Source organism: Neovison vison, chromosome 13 (genome assembly GCF_020171115.1).
Source record: "Neovison vison isolate M4711 chromosome 13, ASM_NN_V1, whole genome shotgun sequence".
NCBI classification, from domain to species: Eukaryota; Metazoa; Chordata; class Mammalia; order Carnivora; family Mustelidae; genus Neogale; species Neogale vison.
In genome coordinates this window covers 111,586,741-111,612,870 of record NC_058103.1, presented here as the reverse complement: position 1 = coordinate 111,612,870, position 26,130 = coordinate 111,586,741, and the positions used below count along the sequence as shown (strand labels likewise).

Sequence of the window (26,130 nt, the reverse complement as noted above, 5' to 3'; positions counted from 1 at the left end):
CGGATTGCATGGAGCACTGGGTGTGGTGAAAAAATAATGAATACTGTTTTTCTGAAAATAAATAAATTGGGAAAAAAAAAGAATACATCAGGGATGCCTGGGGGGCTCACTTGGTTAAGTGTCTGCCTTTGGCTCAGGTCATATCCCAGGGTCCTGGGGTTAAGTCCATCATCTGACTCCTTGCTCAGTGAGGAGCCCTCTTCCTCCTCTGCCTGCCATTCTCCCTGCTTGTGCTTGCTCTCTCTGACAAATAAATAAATAAAATCTTTAAAAAAAAATTAAGAATACATGAATATAAGAATTAAGAATAAAAGAATAAATGAAGTATAAGCAGAAGCCAGGAAATAAACAGCATGGAAGGGGAATGAGGCAGTTGTCAGTGAAAGAAGAAAAAGGCTACCTGGAAGGGAGAGCAGAAATGGTGAGACTAGCGGAGTCACGGTCTTGCTGGAGTTCTTGAGTGAGGATCCCATCCACATGGCTGTGTGCTGCACTCCCCTGACTGCCTTCAACTGTGAAAGCTTCTTGTCCATGGTTCTGTGAAGCCTGACTCTACTGGTCATTGCTCCATCTGTTAAATGGAATTCAGCTTTCCTTGGGTTTCCATATAATATGCAAAGCAGTTTAGTCCTATTTCTCCATTATGCAAATTATGCTTACAGAAATTACCTGTTAATTATTTGTAGTTAAAACTTGAGTCTATGATTCTTAGAACCAAAGTAGCATGACTAACCCAGTGTGCTATTTCATGGAACAAATCATGTCTTCCACTGGAAGCACAGTTAGGCTAATGTTAAAGTGTAAAGGAATCTTTCAGTTTGAATTGTTGGAATATGAGCAGTTTGCTTCCTACACGTGATCGGTTGTGCAGAGCTGGGGTTTACTGTAGGGAGAATGGATATCAGAAAATCAAAAAATCTGAGCTAAAACTATCTGTCTAGAGGTACAAAAGAAAAGATGCTATTTTGAAAGTTTTTACTCATGTTAATTACAGCCAGTTTGAATTTTTAAAACAGATAAGGTGTTTCTCTGCAAATTCCCGAAACAGTACATTATCTGAAAAGATTAAGGCTACTTTTCTAAAAGCACTCTTATAAAAATGCATACTAAGAGTTGAACTAACTCAGTCACTTGTGAAGATTGCAGTTTTCAACCTCTGTGTGTGCATATCATAAAGGAAGGAAAAGCTTCATCTTGAATTTTCAAGGGTTCTTGCTTGCCAGATAATTTAGGCACAACTAGATACCTATATGTTCTAAATATTGATCATTATCGTGGAGGGAACTATAGTGAATTTACTGGAGCCAGGTGTTGTGCTAAGCACTTACACAGTTTAATGATTGAATTAATCCTAAACTTAATTCTAATGACATCAGTACGATTATCATCCCCAAATTGCAGATGATGAAACTGAAGCCCACAGAGGCTAAGTAACTATCTAGATCATACACCCAGCAAGTGGCAGAACCAGAATCTCAGCATCTCTCCGAAGATAACAGGATTAATCATAAATTAAACAACAGGATTAATCGTAAATTAAAAATCCCATGAGTAAAACAATGAGTGTTAATCCTTCAGTCCAACCTAAACATTTTTGATGTTTTCCTGATTAGTCTGGATCTGGTCACGATAAAACTATAACAGTAATGACTCACAAAAAAATTTAAAGTGCACAAGATATGCCAAATGATACCAATTGCAGTTTTATATAAGCCAATCAAAAAATACATGCAATTTGTTATTTGTCAGAAGAAAAATATTAATGAACAGTATATACTTACTGGCACCCTCAGGAGAAACCATGAATTTTCCCCCCCCTCAATTTACTGCTTAAAAGAACTTTGCTTCCTAAATAATTGAGATAGATAAAAATGATCAATTTTTCACTGTGGGTTAGGTGCCAGGAATGTCAGGACAGAGGTCCAAATTTAATAACTCTATAGAATGTAACAGCACACATTTCTATGTCTAATCTCATTTTATTTTTATAGCCTCATTTTTCCTTTAGTTTCTCTAATTTCAAGGCAAATCTCACTTTATTTTAGTAATTTTGTAAATAACCTTAATATTTTTGAAAAGATGAATGCATAAGTAATAAGTAAAAATAAAGAAAAATGACTGTGTTTTAAGTATTCAGAGGGAAAGGTGACTTGAGTGGTTTAGTGATCTAATATTTCTGAGTGACATAGAAGGAGCCAGGAGAAATTAGAAAAGTTTTGCAATGTCTTTCAGGGTGATTTCCACATTTAAAAATTTGGAAGGTACCACTTAAGACATAGGACCATTATCAGGATTCGAGAAGATAGTTAGCCCAGAGCCTGGCATTGCCTAGACCCTCTATAGGTGTGAATTCCCATCTCTTTTCTGCTGCCTCAAGCTTCCTGCCCCACATGGTAGATATGAGGACTTGCTTCCTTCCAGGTCTCTAATCTGGAGTACTTGGGGAGCTTGAGAAATAATGATCTGAATTCAACAAATTCCATTTATTATTTCCCCCATGCACATAGCGCAAGGTTGTAGGCCATTTCTGCCCATCTTCTCCTCTCTGCTGCCGGGTGGCATTTACACGGCCTTATAAAATATTAAGTATAATGGTTAACCTAGATCCATCTCCAATTTTACCTTTCATGTTTAAGTTAAATATCTATTTAAACATTTGAGTTCATTAAAATAATGCCTTAGGTTGTAAATAAAGAGAAAACAAAAAGATAAAAGGATAATTGGGTTTAAATGGTGTTGGCGATCTACTCGGTTTAGGAGCAGGAGAATTTCAGTACAAAAAGAAAAATTATCACCAAAGGAAATGTTCCATTAGATGAGTTAGTACTCTGAGTATTTAAGCTAACTTTGATACTCAGCTGCAATGTTCTAGTATGTCTTAGTTTCCCTTTAATACAGCTTTAACTTATAAGGCTAGTGTATAATTTACTAGCAGAGTCTTGCTCAATTAAGTTCATTCTTCTTAGCTGTTCCTTCTCCTCATGATGATGGCAGTTAATTGCACTAATGTGTGTCAAGTGTTCTTAAACGGAGAACATATTAACAAAAGGTGATTTTTTTTAAGAATGTGAGAAGAGCACAGCGAACTAAATGTCTCCTGGATTTTGACCAATGAAGTTCTTGTTGCCTGTGAGACATGCGGCAACAGAACCATTGCTTACTCATTTGTAACAAAGGATACTTTCTTCAAAGACAGACTTTGCATATCAAAATAATACTTCACATTCAATGGACTCTAATCTTATCTGTTGTGACTAATGAATCAGTATTATCAAATTTGGCAGTAGTAGATTGTTTTTCTTATTTCACAAAGATTTGCAGATAATGGGGTTATTAAATTATTGTGTCTCATGGGATTCAAGATTTAAAACATTTAAAACATTTATGCTTTGTATTAATTGCTACAACTTAAAAACAGGAGACATTCTAACAGTGTTGGAATAGATGGGTTATTTTATTAAACCTCCTTTTATAAATGATAGACTAAGTTAAGCTATAAATGCTTTGAAATGAGGAGGTAGAGCTCTACATTAGAGAATTTACTTCATGTACAGTGAAACCTCACAAATTCAGATCAGCAGGAGTGACAATTATGTTTGTAAAATATGAATAATGAAATAAGAAAATTTAATGGGTCCTATGTGGGTCTGTTTTAGCTTGTAAGTTCATATAATATTTACAAGGTTAGGGACTGGCTGTGGTAGTCAAAACCTCTTCCAAACTGCTTATCTCATAGTTTGGAGTTTGTGATTAGTATATACATTATTGGAGTGTACTTGTCATTTCTGAAGTTGGTGAGACAGTTTATTCCTGTGAGTGCTAAGAATTCCCCTCTGCAATCAAGTTTATTGCTATTAATCTTATTAGCAACTTACTTTGTTCTGGAAAACTGAAAACTAGCAAATTCAAATGTAAACTTCCATTTGGCTTCTATGATCGTTCTGTTCACATTAGAAATCAATGGAACTTAAATAATGTTCTCATCTATGTCTCATTTTTGTTAAAATTTCATTATCATCAGTAAACCCTACTGAGGGTTCACAATGTGCCAGGGGCTGTACAAAGTACTTACATATATAGTATCACTTAATTTTCATAACAGTCATAGGAAAAAATCCCAAATTTATTAGCATTCCTATTTGACAGATGAGGACATTGAGTTTTAAGAGGTTAATCACTACTCCACTGGGTGAATTAGTTGAGCAGCAGAGGAGAAATCAAATACCTCTCTTCTGGGTTGCACTGAGGTTTAACCACTCCATTATAGTGTTGTGGATTGTGTGGACGAAGTAGCCAAGAGAGGTGTTAAACTGTGGAAGAAAAGCCTCTAGCCAATATGCAGGTTGCATGGGCTTATTAGCCAGCCCCAAGGAAAGGCAAGAATATTCAGCTGTGAAGTGTGTTGGAAGAAAACAACTCTGCCTTCTGCATCATAATTTGGAACTGGGGAATCAGCACAGATAAAGCATATAAAATTTGCCGATGTGAGATTATGTATTTGCAAATCTATAAGGGAAATTTGGACACAGTGCAAAAAAAAAATACTTTTGGGGGAATAGGATTATTTTTTGCTCCCTTAAAAACTGGAGAGAATATCGAACCAGTAGTTACTTGGACTTGATAAAATCTATTAGGACACATACTAGATGTCTCTCTTCTCACTCCCATGACAGATATTTTTTCATCTTTTATTTTGCTTATAGCTGTGAGTTTTTTCTCCCCTTTTTTCTCTAGGTAGGTAGAAATAAAATTGTTGTGGAAATTATTAGCTTTGCAGATATTGTCAACAGGTTGTATCTTGGCTTCTGGAATTGTCATATGGAGAAGAAATACATGTAAATGTTTAAAAGATGGTATAAACCTAATATTATTGGGTAGTGAAGAGATTCTTTTTTTTTTTTAAAGACTTTATTTATTTATTTGACAGAGATCACAAGTAGGCAGAGAGGCAGGCAAGAGAGAGAGGAGAAAGCAGGCTCCCCGCTGAGCAGAGAACCCGATGTGGAGCTCGATCCCAACCCACTGAGCCACCTAGGCACTCCAGTAGTGAAGAGATTCTAAGTGGAGAGGAGTTGTTTTCTAATGCTAAACAAAATTAGTTGAAGAAAAAAATATATAATTTTCATCCGTTTTGAACTATAAAGCAAATGTCAATGAAATTATCCTGTTAAATCTAATGTCAACGGTAAAACTGTGGTATTTACATAGTAAAAACAATACAATACAAAGACCAATACAATTACTAACTCCTGATATTAAGTGAGCTGTGATGCAGTTTATAGTCTTGGTTTCTTTTTCTTTGCCCTTATCCTTCACAGCTAAGAAATCATTGCTAATTCTGCCTTGAGTGCAACAGAGGACTTTGGAGAGAGGCCATACTTGAGCTGTGCTTTGAAGGAAGAGGCAGTTAGGGTCAAATGGAAAATCAGGAGGAAAGAGAACAGATGGGGCAAATGATGAGAAGATATGGGACATCAGATATGTTGAGACATTATAAGTAAGCTCGGTTGGTAGAGCATCAAAGTATTGGAGAGTAGAGATAGAAGTTAAAGTCAGAATGAGATCTTCACTGGCCAAGAAAGTAACATTAATGAGTTGATAATTTTCTATGCTAATGAATATGTTATAAGCAGTTGATGGTTTTGAAGCAATAGTGTAAAATACTGTGGCCTAAAAAACTAAAAAAATTAAAAAAAAATAAAAAAAATTAAAAATTAAAAAATAAATGTGTTGAAATAGTATGTCCTGTGTTTTTAAAAGGTAATTTACATGGTAATATGGAAGTGTACTGGAGGAGAGAGAAATGGAGGCAAATAGATAAAGGAGTGCAAGTCTTGAGGCAAACGAAGGTTAAGGCTTGGATAAGGGAAGTGGTGGTAGGAAGAGGGGAGGGACAACAGATTTCATAGTCTTGATAATGGAAGAATCCACAAAATTGTGGAAAGGAGAAGATTCTGTGCATTGTGGCAGAGGTTGATGACTCCATTTACTCTCTAGTTCAGGGTTAAATAGTGATGTTTTTTATTTAACTAGATTATTTGTAAGAAAGAGCCAAAGAAATATTTTTAAATGCACCAAAAATACCATAGAGAAGTAGCAAAGTAAAAGTATAGATTTCAGAAGACCCTCTGTAACTATTATATAACTAACCGTGCTTTGAGTTCCTTTTTTTCTAGCAGAGGGTGTCCGTTATCTCCATAGGTAATGATAAGTGCAACCAAATTTGGAACAAGCATATCATAATACACTATCAGCAAAACTTCTACGACAGATCTCAAAAGTCTCTCAAGCTCCAAAGATTGTCTCCTACATAGTAGTAGAGCTTAGCAAGTAGTAGATACTGAGATTTAAATTTAAAGAAGAACTATTATATAAATTATGAAGCTAATAATTTGAACTGTAAATAATTTAAGGCAAAATTAGTAGGCTAACACAAAAAAGAAAATGAACTATGAAGGCATTTTCAATGCTAAGGAATTTTTATTACTGAATGAAAGAGGAAGAATGAAAAACATGGTTGAGAAGCACAAGTTCTGTTCTGATTCTGCCATGATTTGTTTCATGGTTTAGGGCACATTTCTTAATCTCTAATGTTCCTGAGTCTAAAATGAGTGTAATCATAGTTACCTTTATGTCTCTTCTAAGTATCAAAAAAATAATTGCTGAATATCTTCTGTTTTATTGAAGACATCATGAACTCTGGGGAAAATAGCTCAATGCTCAAATTCTGACCACTTGTAAAATTCACTCACTTATAAAATGAGAATATTACTAACCAAATACATAATTTGTGAGGAATAAAATTTTTTAAAAATTACATGTTTGGTAAAATTCCCATTGATTTTTATTTCAAAAGAGAAATGATTTTTGAAATTTTTGTGGTTACAAAAGTAATCTTATTCAGCTTCACAGGGCTGTGTAAAGCAGAAAATGAAAGTTCTCATGTTTATGCATCATTGTTGTGAAGAAAATAAAAAGTGTAAGAAGCCCCCTCACCCAAGCCTTACAAATTTTCAATAGTTGGGTATATATTTTTCTAGCTCATATTTTCTGCACATACAAGCATAGATATTCATTTAATAATCATACATCGATTTTTTTTGTTTTTTTTACAAAATATGGAATCATATTAGGTATACTGATTTGTAATTTCCTTTGTTCATGTAACACTTCCCGGTAGGCATCTTTTTGTGTCAGTACAACAAATCTGTCTTGTTCTTTTTGATAGTTGCATATTATTCTGTGGTTTCATGTAACATCGAGATGATGCAGTCCAGAGAAGGGACTCCTGAGATATGACAGAAAGGAGTGGGAATAACACAGGTATTAGAATTGCATAAGCATTGGAAGCCCATAGAGAGTCATTAGATGACTTTTGAAAAACAAGTTTAAATAAGTATGAATTTTTTTACCATTTTTAATGTTTTCTAATCTGAAGTTTTTTCAATAAAAAAATTTTCACTATTTTAATGAAGATTTCATTATTAAAAAGGTTAAACATCTCTTTTTCTGTTTTTAACCTTCTGCGTTTTTCTTTTTAAATTGAGCATTCAGGGACACCTAGGTGACTCAGTCAGTTAAGTGGCCACCTTCAGCTTAAGTCATGACCCCAGGGTCCTGGGATGGAGCCCCCCATTGGGCTCTCTGCTCAGTGGGGAGCCTGCTTCCGTCTCTGCCTACTGCTCCTCCTGCTTGTGTGCTCTCTCTTTCTCTCACACACAAATAAATAAGTAAATAAATCTTTTTAAAAAATAAATAATTTAAAAATGACCATTCCATTAACCATTTTTTTCTAATACTCATCTTTTTTCCTATAGATTTATGACAGTTCCTTTTATATTAATATTATTCCTTTGGTTTTTATATATAGTGTGTGTTTTTCTATGTGCTGTTTTTATTTTAAATGGTGGCTTGGTTTGGTTTAGGTTTGCCATGTTGAGGATTTAATACTAGTGATCGGACCTTTTAACCCACAGTTTCTCAATGATGAAAATCACACTTGACATTGATTGATTATGTAATTGAGAAAACCCTGAGATAAACAGCTAATTTTTAGGTTCCTTGTTTTGAAATTATCTCACTAAGGCTTCCATATTAAAGGAAAAAAAGTATTTTAGAAGTCACTTTTAGAGTCTTTTCTTATGGTAATTACAACTATTAATTGGGGTGCACAGCTTATCTCTTCCATCAATTGATATTTTCTTTTAAAGTTTTGATTTATTTGCCAGAGAGAGAGAGAGCACAGGCAGGGGCAGCTGCAGACAGAGGGAGAAGCTGGCTCACTGCCAAGCAAGAGCCCAATGCAGAACATGATCCCCAGGTCCTGGGATCATGACCACAGTCAAAGGTCGACACTAGATGCTTAACTGACTGAGCCACCCAAGTGTCCCAGTCAATATATATTGATTTATTTATCTCTTTGAATTTCTTATGATTTACACGTGCATTTACCAGAAAACTGTGTTGGGTAGGTGATGACCCTCTCCCCTAGAAGCCTTAACTGATTTAGCTAGAGACAAAGACTGAGAGCCTGAGAAGCTTGACAAAGTAGCAGCTGAAAAACTGAGAAAGCTGAACACAGCAACAGGAGCATAATTGAAATTCAGGCCCTGTGAAGTAGTGGGTCCACGTGAACATCCCAAGCATACAACCCGGGTTACAAAGGGGTACCTGCTAGGAGTATGAGTAAAATACAGACCTACTTTGAATGATCTCGGTCCCTAAATGGATAAAGGTCATCTGTCTCAAACCCTAAAACACTTCTGCCAGAAGAAAAATAAATTCTTTCTGAAGAATACTAATGTCCTACAGATACCTAAATTGAATATACATTTTCCACAAAAAGTCTTTCATTCAATAAAAAACAGTAGACATTATAAGAGATTAGTACAACAGAATTTAGATACTCAGATGTTATCATTGTAATTAATATATATTTAAGAAATTAACAACAAGGAAATATTTAGTTATGCACTTGAAAGTAAATTCTAGAACTGAGAACTACAAAAAATGAAAATAATACTGGATTTACCAGCACGTTAGACACAAATGAAGAGAAAATTAATGTGAAGATAGTATAGAAAAAATAACCAGAACTATGTTCAAGAACACAAAAAATGTAAAATAAAGATTATTTATCAAAGTTAACTACATGATGGCGTGTAAAGGAAATCTCAACAAATTTCAAAAGATCAAAATCCTTCAAAATGTGTTCTTTGACTATAAGCTAAGGAGAAAACAGCAACAAAAAGAGCCGAAGTTAAGAAATCAAGATTAGACAAATAACATATGATTTCACTTATATATGGGATCTAAAAAACAAAGTGAATGAATAAGCAAACAAAAAGCAGAAACCTATAAATAAAGAGAACAAACTGGTGGTTCCCAGAAGGAAGGGGTTTGGGCATGGACAAAATGGGTGAAGGAGATTGGGAGATACAGGCTTCAAGTTATGGAATAAATAATCATGGGAATGAAAGATACAGCATAGGGAATATAATCAATGTTATGTAATAGCATTGTCTTGTGAAAGATAATAGCTACAGGTGTAGTGAGCAAAGCACAGTATAATAGAGATACTGAATCACTATGTGGTACACCTGAAATTAATGTAACATTATGTGTCAATTATACTTCAGTTAAAAAAAATTAGGACAGTAAAATTGGAGACTTCTCAAAGTAGAAAAATACCAAAATTAAAATTTTAAAATAGTCTGATCGGATTAATATGTATATCCAGCAAAATATTTTTTTAAGATACAGCTAAATGTAGTTCCTGTAAGAAATTTATGCCCTACATACACCTAACAATAGAAGAAAGTCCCCAAATTAACTACCTAAAAAACTTTCTTAAGAATTCAGTAAAGAAACAACATATTAAACTCAAAGAAAATGAGGAAATAATGAAGAGCAGAAACTGATGAAATAAAAAACAAACACATAGTCATGTAACTACCAACATTAAGATATCAAATATATTTATCATCCCAAAAGTTTCTCCACATTCCTTTATAGTCAGCCCCTCTTCACCAAGCCACTGGCAACCACGGATACATTTTCTTTTTCTGTCTTTCTGATACTGTATTGGAATCATGGTATATAAGCTTTTGAACCCAGCTTCTCTCATTCAGCATAATTCATTTGGTACTCATCTGCATTATTACATGTATTGGTATTTTGTTCCTTTTTATTATTTAGTAAATTCCATCCTGTGAATCTATCACTGCTGATTTATCCATTCATCAGTTGAAGGACACTGATGTTTGCAGTTTTTGGTGATTAAGAATTAAGCAACATGTACAGTGTTTACTCTAAATATAGTTTCATTTCTCTCCTACCTGGAGAGGGACTGCTGGTTAAATGTATATTTAGCTTTATGAGAATTGCCAAATTGCTTCCCAATCTGAATCTAACATTCTTTTATTTTGTCAGCCAAAATAGATCAGCGTTCTACCTCCTCTGTAACCTTGCTAGCCGTGGTATTGGCAGATTTTGTTTAACTTTTTTTCATTTTGTTTTTAAGCTGTTCTAGCAGACATATAATGGTATCACCTTATAGTTTTATTTTGAAAGTACTTAATGGTACTGTTGAACACATTTTCATGTGCTTAATTTTCATTAATTATCTTCCTTGCTGAAGTGTCATTCAATCCTTTGGCCCATTTTTTTAATTGGGTAACTTTTTTATTATTGAGATTGGAGAGTAATCTATGTATTTTGGATAAAATTCCTTTATCAATTACATGTTTTACAAACTGTTTTCTCCTATACTGTTGCTGTGTTCTCATTTTCTCAGTAGTACTTTTTTTTTTTAAAGATTTTATTTATTTATTTGACAGAGAGAGATCACAAGTAGACAGAGAGGCAGGCAGAGATAGAGAGAGAGGGAAGCAGGCTCCCTGCTGAGCAGAGAGTCCGATGTGGGCCTTGATCCCAGGACCCTGAGATCCTGACCTGAGCCGAAGGCAGCGGCTTAACCCACTGACCCACCCAGGTGCCCCTCAGTAGTACTTTCTGAAGAACAAACTTTAATTTTCATAGTATAATTCATCAATATTTTATTTTATGATTTGAACTTTTTGCATCACATCTAAGTGACCATTGCCTAGTGCAAAGTCAGAAAGATTTTCTATGTTTTGTTTTAGAAGTTTTATAGTTTAAGGTTTTATATTTAGGTATGTGATCCATTTTGAGTTAATTTTTTATATGTCATAAAGTATGGGTAAAGGTCTATTTTTTTTTTTATTTTTACATATGGATATCCAGTTACTCTAGGACAACTTACTGAAAGACTATCATTTCCCCACTGAATCACTGGAACATTTATTGGACAATAATTAACCTTGTATTTGAAAATGCAGTGTCTTAATTACTGTATTTCATAGTAAACTATGAAGACAGGTGTTGTAACTGCTTCAGCTTTTTTTAACATTACTTTTTGTTCTTTCTGGTCTTTTGCCTTACCATGTAAATTTTAGAATCACTTTGTCAGTTTCCACAAAAATATCCTGCTGGAATTCTCATTGAGATTGATTGAATCTATAAATCAATTTGGGAAAATTTGACATCCTAACAATATTGGATATATCTATCCACAAGTACAATATATTTCTCCATTTAGGTTTTATTTGGTGTCTCTCCTCAACACTCTGTAATCTTCTTCATTTAAATTTTGTAGATATTTTCATAGATTTATACCTAAGTATTTCATAACTTTTGGTGACATTATGATTGATACTGTTATTTAAATTTCAGTCTCCAACGGTTGATTGCTAATGTATAAAAATACAATGATTTGGATATTGACTTTATATTCCATGAGGCTGCTGGACCATTAGTGACTTTTTCTCTAGTGGTTGTTTTTTTGTTTGTTTGTTTTGTTTTTCTCTGCATAGATAATCATGTCTGAAAATAGAATTTTATTTCTTCCTTTGCTATCGATATGCCCCTTTTCTTTCTTTCTTTTTTTTTTAAGCTTTTATTTATTGAGAGAGAGAGCAGGCATGCACAAGCAGCAGGGAGGGGCAGAGGGAATGGGAGAAACAGACTCCCTGCTAAGCAGGGAACCAGACATGGGGCTCAATCCTAGGACCCTGAGATCATGACCTGAGCTGAAGGCGGACGCCCAATCAACTGAGCCACCCAGGGACTCTATATATCCCTTTTCTTATTTCTTTTCCTTTTTTTTTTTTTAAACTTTAGGAATGCCAGTATAATGTTTAATAAGAGTAGAGATGTAAATATCACTGCTTTGATTTCAGTATTAGTATGAAACCATTAAGTATAATGTTTGTTGTAGGTTTTTGTACATTCTCTTTATAATGTTGAATTCCCTCTAATTCCTAGTTTTCAGAATTTTATTTGTTCGTCGAATAAATATTAAGCTTTGTCAGATAATTTTTTTCTTCTTAGTCAATTAATACAATAAATTACATTGATTCATTTTTTAATGTTGAACAACATTGCATTTTGGGGATAAACCTCTCTTGATCATGATGTATTTCCTTTTTATTTATGGCAGGATCAAATGTGCCATGTTTTACTGAAGAATTTTGCAACTATTTTTATGAGAGATAGTGTTTTATGGTTTTCTTTTTGTACATTTTTTTAATATCAGAGCATTATAAAGTGAATTAATATGTTCTTCATTCTTGATTCAAAAAGTTAAAATAATTTCCTTCTTTTATGAGCTTAAAGCACTCTCATTATGTTATCACTTACAATTTTGTTGCTACATAATTATTACATAAATAATAATACACTACAAATTATTTGATGTTCGTGGCTATCCATAAACGAAAACTTTTGAAATAAATTACATGCCTAAGTTTATTTTATATCCATAGGATAAAATTTAATGTTGAAACTAATTTGCATATATTCAAGTTATGTAAATTTTTTCGATCATAGCAAGTATCCTAAGTTTGAATACTTGATAAATGTATAGATTCTGCACATAATTGTTAAAATATCAATTGACATTATTAGACAAATTGATAGATGGCAGTTGGTAAGGGATATGTGATGAAACACAGCTTCTTTTGGTGCAAAGTTGGGCTAGAATAGTTTTATGTAGTGTCAGTTTTGTTTTTTTTTTTAATTTGAGGTCATACTGAGGTCATGTTAACTTAGGTAACACTTCCTTTGCCATTCAGCATTGATAATACTCCTTTTTTATTTAAACTAAAAAATATAAATGAATGTGAGAGTTATTTTTATTCCTTACCATATTTTTTCTTTCTTAGTATATGTTATTTTTTGTACTTTTATATATATATATATATATATATATATATATATAAAATATTTATTAGAACAGAAAATACTTTCAGTCTTTAATATATTGGCATGTCGTGTTTTCATTCAGCAACACTAGAAATGTTAATCCTGAAGTTTATTTGATCTAAAAAACAGACACACTTGGGAATTCTGGAGTCTTGAGGAATGGGTCCCCCGTGGGCCATTTACTAGAGAAGTAGGGAGTCTTTCTGAAATAATTTATTTTAAGCAAATAAAGAATGGAAGGACTCAAGCGTGCTTTAAGGAAAATGACTAACAGATGAATGTAAGGTGTTGTTTTGGCTATTACGTACTCAGAGTCTTTTGCTCTCGGTTCAAAATTGAGATACAACGAAAAGGGCTCTTGAGAACAAACACACACATAGCCTAAGACATCCATCAGGAGCTCCAGGCACCACTACCTTGGACTAACGTTACGGAGTCTATTTTTCCAGCACCAAATAACTGTTTATTTCTACACTCTGGTATGTAGCTTTGCCCCTGCCTATGAAAGTTTGTAACGAAAAATCTCATAAATAAAATTATTTATGAACCAGACATCAATTGCTGTGGCATATATGTCAAGTGAGGTGTTTCATTTTTTAGACAGATTTCTCTTTTTGATGTACTCATATATGTGTTTGGTTTTAGGTTTCCTCAAGAACTGAACATGGGAAAAATAAGTGCTGAAATTATGTGGACCCTTTTTGCTCAAGATATGAAATACGCACTAGAAGGTAATTACAAATATTTATACTTCTTAGAATACATGTTTTGGGTAAATTGTGATTTTGTGTTCTTGATTTTAAATGTAAAGAATTGATGCATTAAAATGTTGTGATTAGTTCTAAAACTTATTTCCACATTGTAGGAAAATAAAGGTCTCCAAGTCTTTCAAAGCCCCCAAAAACATATATTTTTTAATCAAGTCATCGAAGCCTCAGGATCATACTAAGTATCTCACTCATAGGCTCATGCTCAGATGCAGGGGTACCTTACAGAGGTTCATTTACCAGGGCAGACCATATTGAAGGCGTGAGTAGGTACAAATATTTGTCTAGATGGATTTGGAAATTGCGTCCATGGCTATGAAAGTTAAAATCTGACCAAAGTCTTCAAAAAGACAGTGGCAGGGCTCTTTGCCTGAAATACTGTTCTCAATAAGTCCAAATCTTACAAGGGAAATAGAGCTCTTTAAAATAGAACTTTAGGGGCACCCGGGTGGCTCAGTAGGTTGAACTTCTGACTTTTGGTTTCGGCTCGGGCCATAGGATCCAGCCCCTGATCCACTGAGCTTAGTTCTGCACTCAGCATGGGTCAGCTTGGGATTTTTCCCCCTCCTTCTCCCTGCCTCTCTGTTCTTCTCCCTCTTTCTCTCTCTCTCTCTCTCCTTGTCTATATATATGTGTGTGTATATATAGATATATATACATATATATGTGTGTATGTATATATGTATATATATGTGTGTACATATATCTATGATGTATATATAATATATATCTTTCTGAAATATATATTGTATGTATTATATAATATCTATCTATGTATATCTTAAAATAAAAACAAACAGAACTCTTAAGTCAAAAAATTCTATCAATATCCACACACAATGCTTAGTTAGAAAACCAGAAACCAGTCCAGGTTTCCTGTCCTCTAGTAACTTATAGTCTAGAAGAAAATTTTCTTTGCATTTGTTCAGTGGTATATTTTGAGCCCCTAGAAGCTAAGTGCCCACAAATATACTCAGTGTGGGGGATAGAGCAGTGGACACGACCACCATGGTCCCTGCCCTCAACAAAATTATGGAGGGTAGTCACAAGTAATATGAGGTGATTAAGGTTAATAATGATAGAATGTCTGGAGGTAAAACATCTAAATCAGATTTGGGACAAGGGAACAAGGCAGCCTTTCTAGAAGAACTTCCTTTGTGCAAGTGTTCTATGACAAAGACCTGAAGAATAAGTAGGAGTTAGTTCTGGGAAGAGATGAGCAGGAATCCTCTGTCTTGTCCTGGTAGAGGACACAGCATTGGCAATGAGAGTGAGCACAAGGCACATTTGAGGAAAGCACACTCAGCAGGTCCTACGAGCAAGAGGTAGCAAGAAGAAAGGCTGGAGACATTGACAGGGACTGGCATACAGGAGCTGGTGGACCGTGGAGACGAGTTTGACAAAAGATGGTAAAGGTATTTCAGAGGATCATGTCCTGTTTAGATTTGCAACTTCAAAAAAGCATTTTGACTGTAACATGAAAAATAGATTAATAGGGTAAGAGTGGTTCAGAGCTCATTCTCACTGTATCACTGTTTTTGTTTTTGTTTTCATTAGTTTTGTTTTTTGGCATTGCTAAAACATAAACATGATGCTGGGGGACACGGTGGAAACATACAGACATTTTCATTACTTGAAAGAGGCACACAGTAGATTTTAATATCTGATTTTCTGGTAAAGTCTGGGTCTCCCACCCACAAATACAGAGGTTTTCTATCTTTAATGTTAAACCAGACTCTTTGGAGGCAGAAATTCCTTATTTTGCCGTTAGATATTTGTTCTCCATTGTATCAGCCGGGCGCGTTCTCTCTGCCTCTGCCTCCCACCCACCACATCCTTCCATGCCGCTCTGCTGCAAATCTAAGAGTCTCCTTAGGTCAAATGGGAAGCCCCAATACATTCGGCTGGTAAGTTTCTTCAGTTAGCATGTGCTCCCTTAGTCCCATCCCTCATATTTCCCCACCCTCCTCAAATGTCTTTCAGGCATCTCAGCTTTCTAAGATCAACAAAGAATTCCTGATCTCCCCTGTCAAAACCTGCTTCTTCCTCCTGCACGTCCTGCAATACTGGCAGGACCACTCATCCAGTTACTCAAGTCAAACACAGAGGGGTTTTGTGGATTCCTTTCTTTTCCTTAGCACATTCTAAGTTCCAGTTTTTCCAACCTGCTACTATTTCCTTGACTTCTCTTCCCACCAGTCTTCGTAAGCAGTGATGTGGGCTTCATTTTAATGTCATCCTTTCGGGATCCAAAGTCACTGCCAGGGATAACCTGATTTTAATCAGCTATCTAGCAACTAATCAGTATCTTTGATTTGTGTATTTATGTATATGCATTTGATTGCTTCTTAACCGGCTGTAACAATGTAAGGGTCTTGTCTGGAGTGATGCCTACAAAATAGAAGCTACTCAGTAACTACTTGCTGAATAAACAAAGACTTCACTGGATAGTCCCAATTTAGTGGAGGGGTGAGCAAAGAAAGAGACTTCCACTTGTGATCTTCTTGGAACATTCCAAGAGGTCAACACCTTTGTGCAATATCATTCTCACCTGTAGCATGAAATGTTTACACTGGATCAGAGGGTTGGGCCATGGGCAAGGGGGCTTCTGCCCACATTTTGGAAGAATGTGATTAATTAAAACAATCCCATGGTGGCACTGTTTGCCAGTACACATTTTCTTTAGGCCAGGCCTCTCTTTTCTTATGTAATAACATTTGTGTAACTGTTGGTGTTTTACGTTACATTTACTTTTAAAATAAGTAGTTATTTTAGAGGATTAAGCATGCTATTTCTGTTAAGGAATTTAATCTCAAAAATTTAATATTCGTTGGAGATTGCAATGAAGATAGAAATGCTACAAGCAAAGTGTATGTAACTTTGCTTAGATGTTTACTGCTTATAGATTAATAACTCTGTTATTAATAACAGAGCTATTAATAACAGAGCTATTAATCTATAAGCAGTACCCAAAATGCTGAGACTGCAGCATCAAAAATCAGGTCTAAGATCAAGAGTAAATAATTTTGTAGTTATCTTAGCTTTTTTGAGATGAGGATCTTCTTTTTAAAAAGAATTTTTATCTGACTTTTTAAAATAGTTTTAGTGAGAGGTAATTCACATACCATACAGTTCAATCAACTTAAAGTGTACAATTCGGTACTTATTCTGTTTGCACATTCACACACATTTTCAAGAAGTCATGGTAACTATATTCAGGGAGCAACTTGGATTACAGTTTATGATTTATGCATCTTCTTTTTCCACCAGAAGAGAAGACTTTTTGGAGCAAAGATTGTTTTTTTCATCTTTGTATTTATTGAACTGTAATAAAAACGCACCATGTGTTTGTTTACTTCAAGTGAATTGCAAATGGGATAATCCTATAAAAACAATCTTAGAGACAAGAACAGGATACCTGCATGGTCAAACTAAACATTTGTGGTATTGCCAGGAGGCAGCAGGGGATCTGAGTCCAGGAAACCCAACTTCAGAAAGCTTTATCACTCATGGGCTATGGAACCTTGGGCAATTAATGATTCTTCAAACCTTGATTTTTTTTTTTTCTTAAAAGCCATAACTGAACTGATGAACCATTGGACATTATATCAAAAACCATACTATACCTTAGCTAAATGAATTTACATTAAAAAAAAAAAAAAAAGCCATAGGGAGTCCCCAGGTTGGTGTGAGGATTGCATGATATTGTTAAATGCACTTTGCAAACTGGAAAGCACTATGCTAATGGGATGGGACTATGATGATGATGATGATTTTTAAATAATAGCACTCACTCTTTTTTTTTTTTTTTTAAGATTTTACTTATTTGTTTGACAGACAGAGATCACAAGTAGGCAGAGAGGCAGGCAGAGAGAGAGGAAGAAGCAGACTCCCTGCTGAGCAGAGAGCCCAATGCAGGGCTCAATCCCAGGACCCTGAGATCATGACCTAAGCTGAAGGCAGAGGCTTACCCCACTGAGCCACCCAGGCATCCCATGATTACTTTTATATAAAGGGGGAAAGTTCTGTCAAAGTCTCAAAGCAGTCTCCTTCAAGGGTCATTCAAGGTTTAACCCCCTAGAAGAGTGTTCACAAATGCATGTGAATCTGATCACTTTCTCTTTCTTCTTCCTTTTCACTATTTCAGTCTAATAGGTCACTTCAAGAAGTGTACTACACCTTTTTTTAAAATGTGACGTGCATAATAATTACTAGAGAAAATGAGGACTTAGAGTACCTCACAGAGTAGAGGGCATACAATTAAAAACATTCATCTGGCAGGCTCTTGTGCATACTGATAGTGATTTTTCTGACTCTCCCTACTTGCCTTCTAAAATGTTGCTAAAATTAATTGATTATGGAGTAGTGCTTTGGACTGTTGACCTGGAAAGACTCTGTGTTGTTACGTAGTTTAGGCTCCATAGTTCGTCTTGTGACTAAAGCAGCAGACCCCAACTTGTGAGCAACTTGTGCTAGAGTCCAGTCAATAGAGAGAAAGGAACCAGCTAGAATTCCAGACTTGTAGCTGTTGGCAGCTTTTTGCTTTACTTCTTGAACTCATCAACTGCTGTAAAATAAATAATCTAATTTAAAATCAAAGAACTTTTTCCCAACTTTACTCAATGTGTATGAGCCAACTTATTTTGTTTTTTAACATTTCACATTGACCACCTTGCAAGTGTAATAGACAGTAATTCATCTGATCACTATGGTGATAACTTACTGAATAAAGCCAGGATAAATTATTTTGTTGATTAAAAAAAAGTTGTACTTTCTGTGAAAAAGAAAGCATAGGAAGGAGAAAATTGTGAAACAAACTTGGTTTTGTGGAATTTTTTCTAAATAATTTATTCTAAAAACTCTTGTAGTCTTTACCCTGGCAGGTACAAATGTAGGTTTAGCAATAATTTGGACATAGGTCTGAATTCAGGTTTTGTGGAATTTTTTCTAAATAATTTATTCTAAAAACTCTTGTAGTCTTTACCCTGGCAGGTACAAATGTAGGTTTAGCAATAATTTGGACATAGGTCTGAATTCAGGCTCTGCTACTTTCCATAAACTTCTTAGCTCTTATTCTGTATAGTTTATTAAACTCAGCAAGCATTACTTCTCACATTGTAAACAAGGGACAGAAATACCTAGCCTATAAATTATTATAAAGAGAAATAGGAAAACCAGGAGAGACAAGAATGAGGGAGAGTGGTTTCCTAGCACATAATAAATATTCAATAATTACTAGCTATTATGACAAACTTGAGGACTATAATTTAGTAAACAACAAGTTCGAAATGATTTATAACACCACCAAAATATCTAGATGCCTGTAAGTGACTGAAATGTTTAATTGGTAATTTCAGTTGACTGCAGACATTGTGTTGTCATCTTGATATCCACAGAATTTGGTTCCCTGCCAATTGTTAAATCAGAAGTCCTATTCAGGGCATTGATTGTGTAACATAAGTCTGTGTCTTCAAAGTCCTTATTAAGAACAAACCCTGCCAGGCCCCAAGATAGCAGCCAGATGGTAGATGGGGTCCACAAGGATTCAGGTGGTTTCTAATTAATAGTTCTGTAAAAAGAGTATTTGGGATGCTTTTAAACACTGATTCTTAAATTGGGACTTGTGGCTGGTCTTCAAATCATATCCTGAAGTTGTTTGGACATTTGGGAAGTGGTGGGATGGAAGAGAGGTGTTTCAGGCCTTTGTCCCATTCTCAGATGAATCTTTGAATAGAAAAACAAAGTCACTGAAAATAAATTAGTTAAAATAATAACTTAGGCTAAGATAAAGATAAAATCACAATATGGGACACCCAATTGTCTTTGACTTGGCATTAGTAAAGTCGCCCATATCAGTGCTCCTCCTATTCCCACTTGTCTCCTAGGAATCTTGTGAAGCAAAGGTTTTGAGTGGGTTGACCTTTGAAGGAGGTGGGATTCTCTTGATTTCTAACAAAATGTGAGATGATGCCAGCCAGCTGGTTGCTGTACCACCCGCTGAGTATAACAAGGCTTCAGTGCTGTTAATGTAAGTGATAGTTCTGGACCGTCTGCCTTCTTATTGCTGAGCTTTGTTGACTGCTACTGAGTTACCATGTTGGACTTCAATAGAAGAAGATTCTTAGGGGTGCCTGGGTGGCTCAGTGGGTTAAGCCGCTGCCTTCGGCTCAGGTAATGATCTCAGGGTCCTGGGATCGAGTCCCGCATCGGGCTCTCTGCTCAGCAGGGAGCCTGCTTCCTCCTCTCTCTCTCTGCCTGCCTCTCTGCCTACTTGTGATCTCTCTCTGCCAAATAAATAAATAAAATCTTAAAAAAAAAAAGAAGAAGATTCTTAGACTGCTTTTGTAATTTTTGAGCATATCATCATCCTAGTAAGCACAGCGAGTACCATTAATTTTTTTCACACTGCCCCTGCACTATCTTCTCTTAACTTACAAATTCAAATATTTGCATTCTGAACACCTTCTGAGAGTTCTTTACTCTCTACATATTTATTGTGAAGGCCTTCTCTCAAAAAAGTATGATCTTCTAAAAAATGCTCTTTGCCCAAATACACATGTCAGGCCACCCTGACATTTAAGAACATTGACCTTGACATCTTTACTGGTCTTTTGGCTACCTTGACTATATCAGAACTAACTTATTGCCCCATAAATGTCGTTAGCCTCACTTAAAGTAGTCTTATGTTTAATATCTTTTGGTCTACCTCCTACTTGGTCTACCTCAAACTATTATTTCACACTTGTCATCTTTCTGGTCTACTTCTCATCCATTTTCTGCTGATTTTCAATGCTATACTCTGAGCTCCTACCCTAACAAATCACTGGTTGTCAATTTATGTCAGTCCTCATTTTTTAGTAGACAAGAATGATTTCTTACTAGTTTCTACAGTGAATAAAATCTCCTAGAAACAACTGATTTCTTTCTTCTCCTATTTCCCACTTTTAGTCTTTCTTGATGTTACTTGAATGAGGAGATTAAACCTATACCTATGTACATTTCAGAGACTGGATGGAACAGAGATTGAAAGCACTTTGTAAAGGATCTCTCTGGCCTCCTTTTCTTAAGGCAATAATAATCAAGCTATTTTTTTCCTACCATTTTCCAGCATTACTCAGAGGTGCAGAAACTCCCACGAGTAACAGGAATGTTGGTGTTTCTTAACACAGAGAGAGGGCAGGTGGCTTTCCTTCATCCTATTGAGTCCTATTGAGAATTATCACTATTACTGTTGTCCAGAAACAGACAACTTTTCAGTTATTCAAAGCAATAGCACAACACGTATTTGTGACGGTATCAGTTTTTAATGAGTAATGTTTTGTACCTGAAAATAAAAATTCTGTATTCATATAACTGATAAGTCATTTTCCTATTCTAAAAGCCATTTGTTAAGATTTCAGGACTTTGGCAACGCCTACCAAGATACCACAGAGACATTTAAACATGACTTGAGGATACTTCCACTTTCCTGATGTTATAAAATAGCTTAATAATTATTCCAGGTGCCTAAGCTAGAAATTGAGAAGTCATGGTTGACTTCTTTCTTTCTTCAGCATCTAATTAGCAAATATATATTATAAGCTCCATATCTAAATTCTCCTCCATGATTTTCTTTTCTACGCTTCATACCATTGTCCTTGTTTAGACACATCTTTCCTGCTTCCACGTTCATGGATCAGGTTCTTCCTTTGTAGCTGCCTGCCTGACCACTGGATAAAGATGAAACTCCTTAGCAGAGCCTGGACCAGTACCTGACTCTCTGTACCTGATTTTAGCCCTAGTGTTTAATGCCTCCCCCATACATAGACTATATGTCCTAGCTGCATCCAGATATTTGACATTTCTCTGAAAACTTCTTTTAAGTTTCCCTCACCCTGCCCAAGCTTTTTCCTATTTGCCATCTCAAAGACTCACGTATTCTTCAAAGTTAATTCAGAAGTTACTTCTTACATAGTCTTCCCTGAGATTCTCAGAGAGAAATAACTACTTTGTCCCTATTCTCCTATAATACTTCCTATTATAACATTTGTTCTTGTGTTACGCTTCACAAACACATGACTTGCTATACTCTGAGCTCCTACTCTTCTTTGTTCAAATCTCCCTACTCTCTCCTTTCTCTGACACTTAATAGAAATGCCCTGAACCAATGAATGCACACATGAATATACACTTATGTTTAAAAACAGGCAAAAACATAGCTTGTTTTATTCCTAAATGCTCATTTCCAGCCACAACTCAGTACAATCACACAGGCCTGATGTAATCTACTCATACTCATTCAAAGGAGAACATTTCCCAACAATTATTTTCACCATGTGTTATGGTTGTAGCAGTTCTAGGAGGTGTTTAATAATCATAGATGTGTGAGAATGCAAGCTGCTGCAACCACTCTGGAAAACAGCTTGGAGGTTCCTCAAAAAATTGAAAATAGAGCTACCCTATGACCCACCAATTGCACTACTGGGTATTTATCCCAAAGATAGAAACATAGTAATCCACAGAGGCACGTGCACCTGAATGTTTTTACCAGCAATGTCCACAATAGCCAAACTATGGAAAGAACCAGATGTCCAGCAACAGATGAACGGATAAAGAAGATGTGGTGTATATATATATATGATGGAATACTATGCAGCCATCAAAAGAAATGAAATCTTGCCATTTGCAACGATGTGGATGGAACCTAGAGAATATTATGCTTAGAGAAATAAGTCAATCAGAGAAACATAACTATCATATGATCTCCCTGATATCAGGAAGTGGAAGTAGGAAAAGAATAAATGAAACAAGATGGGATCAGGAGGGAGACAAACCATAAGAGACTCTTAATCTCGCAGAACAAACAGAGGTTTGCTGGGGGTGGGGGGTCAGGCGAGGGTGGTGGGGTTATGGATGTTGTGGGGGGGGGTGCTGTGGTGAGTGTTGTGAAGTGTGTAAACCTGGCGATTCACAGACCTGTACCCCTGGGACTAAAAATACATTATATGTTTATAAAAAAAATTAAATAAGATGGGAAAAAAATAATCATAGATGTGAAAAAAAAATCCTAAATACTTTTCATTTACTCACGAAGTGTGCATGCGTGTGTGTGTGTGTGTGTGGGAAGAGAAGATGGTATGTTTACAGTGATGTTCAAGCTGTATTTCCTTGGTAAATTATAAACTATTCTTTCCAGTCATACCCTGCTTATCAGCCCCACCTTCATTTTTGTGACATCTTGCTAATTTGTATTAACCTATCTTCACATGGAATTCCATATCTAGATTAATGGACAATAGATGAATACAAAACTACAACAAATGATCCCTAATTCTTGATGCTCATTACTACAAAAAGACAGCTCTATTCATCTAAATTTTCAGTGACTGTTCACATGAATCACCCAAAAACTGAAATAGGATTTCTGGACTAATTTATCAGTTTAGATGGGATAAGTTTATTTGAGAGATCATATATTATATTTGCCCCTCAGTCCCTCCAAATAAAGCTGATAACAAAATATATTATGTGCTACATTTGTCCCCACCACCCCAAAATAAAGGCAAGAGCAAAGTATATTTATTGATATTTAAGTTTTCTGGATTCACTGGGCCAGTGGTTCTCAAAATATGGGGCCTAGCAGTCTGTTTTTTAAATAAGACCTCTAGGTGATTCTGATGCATGCTTCAGTTTGAGACTATCATTTTTTTTTTTAATTTATAAGAGATAGAAGAATAGAAGAAAAATAACAATTAAAAGGAGAAGAGAACTAAAAAATAAGTCTCAAGGAAATGAAAGGAGAAAGGCTGAGTTAAGTCCATTAGCATGAAACTCATCTGGAGAAAAATGACAAGGAAGATATTAATAACTCAGCCAAGAAGGCTTACACTCTTATGTCAAGAAAAGTCCGTAGAGTATTCAGTAATGTAAAGGAAAATGAACCTCTGTTAAAAATGAATGAAAAACCTGCTTATTTTGTTAAGTCTTCTATTCAAAAGAAAAATAGAAATACATATTGGATTCATGTTAAGCCATTTTTCATTTTTTTTCCTTGGAGTCATATTCCAATGGAAGCAAATAAATTTCCTCTAGTAGTTACATCTTTTTTTTAAACTTTATTTATCATTTTTTGTAGAACAAAACGCAATGCATTTTGAAACAGTTGATGCTTTTTTGTACCATAATGCTACAAAGCGAAATGTCATAGAAGGTGGATGACTAGCTTTACCATTTGCATATGTTTTATTGCTCTTATGGTGGGACTTTAACTGGTGATTTTGGTAAAAATTTGCCTGTATTTTATTTACCTGTTCAGTGTGTTTCAATATATGTTTAACAGAGTAAGCCTTTTCATGGTTTTTAAGTAGAACACATGGTCTTACTAATGACATTCTCAATTATATGACATTATGAACTCTGGGGTAAAGGACTATATGGGCCGTATTTAATCTTTTACATAAGCCTGGCAGTTATAGGTGCTTAATAAATAATCATTGAATGAAAATCCAAGGTGGATGAAAACTGTGTATATATATGCATGCGGTGTAAGTTAACTACATAGTTCAGAAAGATTTTTGTCCTGATTAGAACCAGGGATTGTATTTGCTAAAACTTTCTGTATGGTTTCAGGAACATTCTATATTGAAGTATATTCCTCATCAGTTTAATTGTTCTTATTGATGTTTGGAAAATAGCATAGTAGAGCTTCAGTCCATAAGGATGGCTTTCATTAGATAAGCCTTTGAGATTCAAGTGTCAACTAAATAACACAGACAGTGATCTAATACATAATGATCTGTTTTACATTAACAAGCACAGCTCATAAAACATATGGTAAAACTGAGAGGGAGCCAGATTTTAGCCATCAAACAGATTTTCACAGGCCAGTTAATAAAAACCAACTGTCAAGCTCTATAATCTGAAGTCTAAAAACATTCCATTAGATCCCCCATGGCATTTAATGGGGAACTAGAGATCACTGAGAGTAAGTGCTGAAAACCAGGGAGAGACCAAGGTAGACGAATGTTCTTCATCCCCACCTCCCTCTGCTTGCTCTTCTCCCTCTGCTCTTTCCTTCCTCCTCCTACCTGTCCCTGCCCCTTCTTTATCATCTTTTTGAAGATATTAATACATTTGGGGTACACTTAGGACTTTCCAGCAGATTGACTTGACTAAGGTGTTTGGGACATCTTCGATGACCCTTCCAAAAGATCTGAAATCAAAATAAGAAAGAAAACATATTAAAATTAAAAATTGGGACGGATGGGGATAGGAAATAAATCCTGCTTACAAGGTGAGCTGGGAATGGCCGTAAAATGAGAACTAGAAATGAAGCTTGTGAACACTTTGCTTTTTACTTTCTAAACATAGTATTTCTCAGACATTTAGGGGATCTCGCTCATCAGTGTTAGTTCGAATGACCTCAACTGGGAGGCAAGGAGCCTCTTTCACACTTACAGTAAACATATTTCACAGTTTCCTCCTCTCTGGTAGCACCCCTCTCCCCCCACACCAACAATTAAGTTAAAACTACATGTTTTGTATTTCTGGAGAAGATTAAGAGTATAAACTGTGTCTGTAATTAATCTAGAACATGTTGACTTAAACACTTAGCTTCAAAATAACAAGGAAAGAAAAATAGGCATTCAGGAGTGTTTGGAATACCATTATTCATCTTAACCTTTAACTGTCTACTAACTCACCTTATAATCTATTTCAGTAGAAGATAATTAAAATATGTTCACCTGAGTAATATACTGTGTTCCTTTGATAGAAATGAGTGTATTAGAGTAAAACCTAATGAAATGGTCTGCCGTTTTCTCTGGGGTCCCCAATCTCCAAGTCAGAACATAATCACACAGCAAAAACAGGGCTAACCTGACTTAGACTGTGGATGTGGTCTCACTAGCCACACAAGGAGATCCGTTTGTCAGACACACCCCGTGTGTGTCCTAAAATTAAGTTCAGTGATTTTTTTTTTTTGAGGTTGAAAAAGTTTAATGTTTATAATTTAGAATCTATACTTTATTTTCTATATATTATTTTTAATTTTTAATTTTTTATAAACATATATTTTTATCCCCAGGGGTACAGGTCTGTG

The 26,130-nt window shown here is 35.3% G+C and overlaps 1 protein-coding gene across 2 annotated transcripts in view; it reads left to right on the top strand.

Annotated features, from left to right (window-relative positions):
* UNC13C (unc-13 homolog C) overlaps positions 1–26,130 on the top strand; it is a 599,404-nt gene that overhangs the window by 391,534 nt on the left and 181,740 nt on the right. For both annotated transcript variants that reach the window (XM_044230120.1, XM_044230119.1), the window contains exon 21: positions 13,930–14,015. In XM_044230120.1, the coding sequence (XP_044086055.1) occupies positions 13,930–14,015 (86 nt within the window). The remainder of the gene's footprint in view (positions 1–13,929; positions 14,016–26,130) is intronic.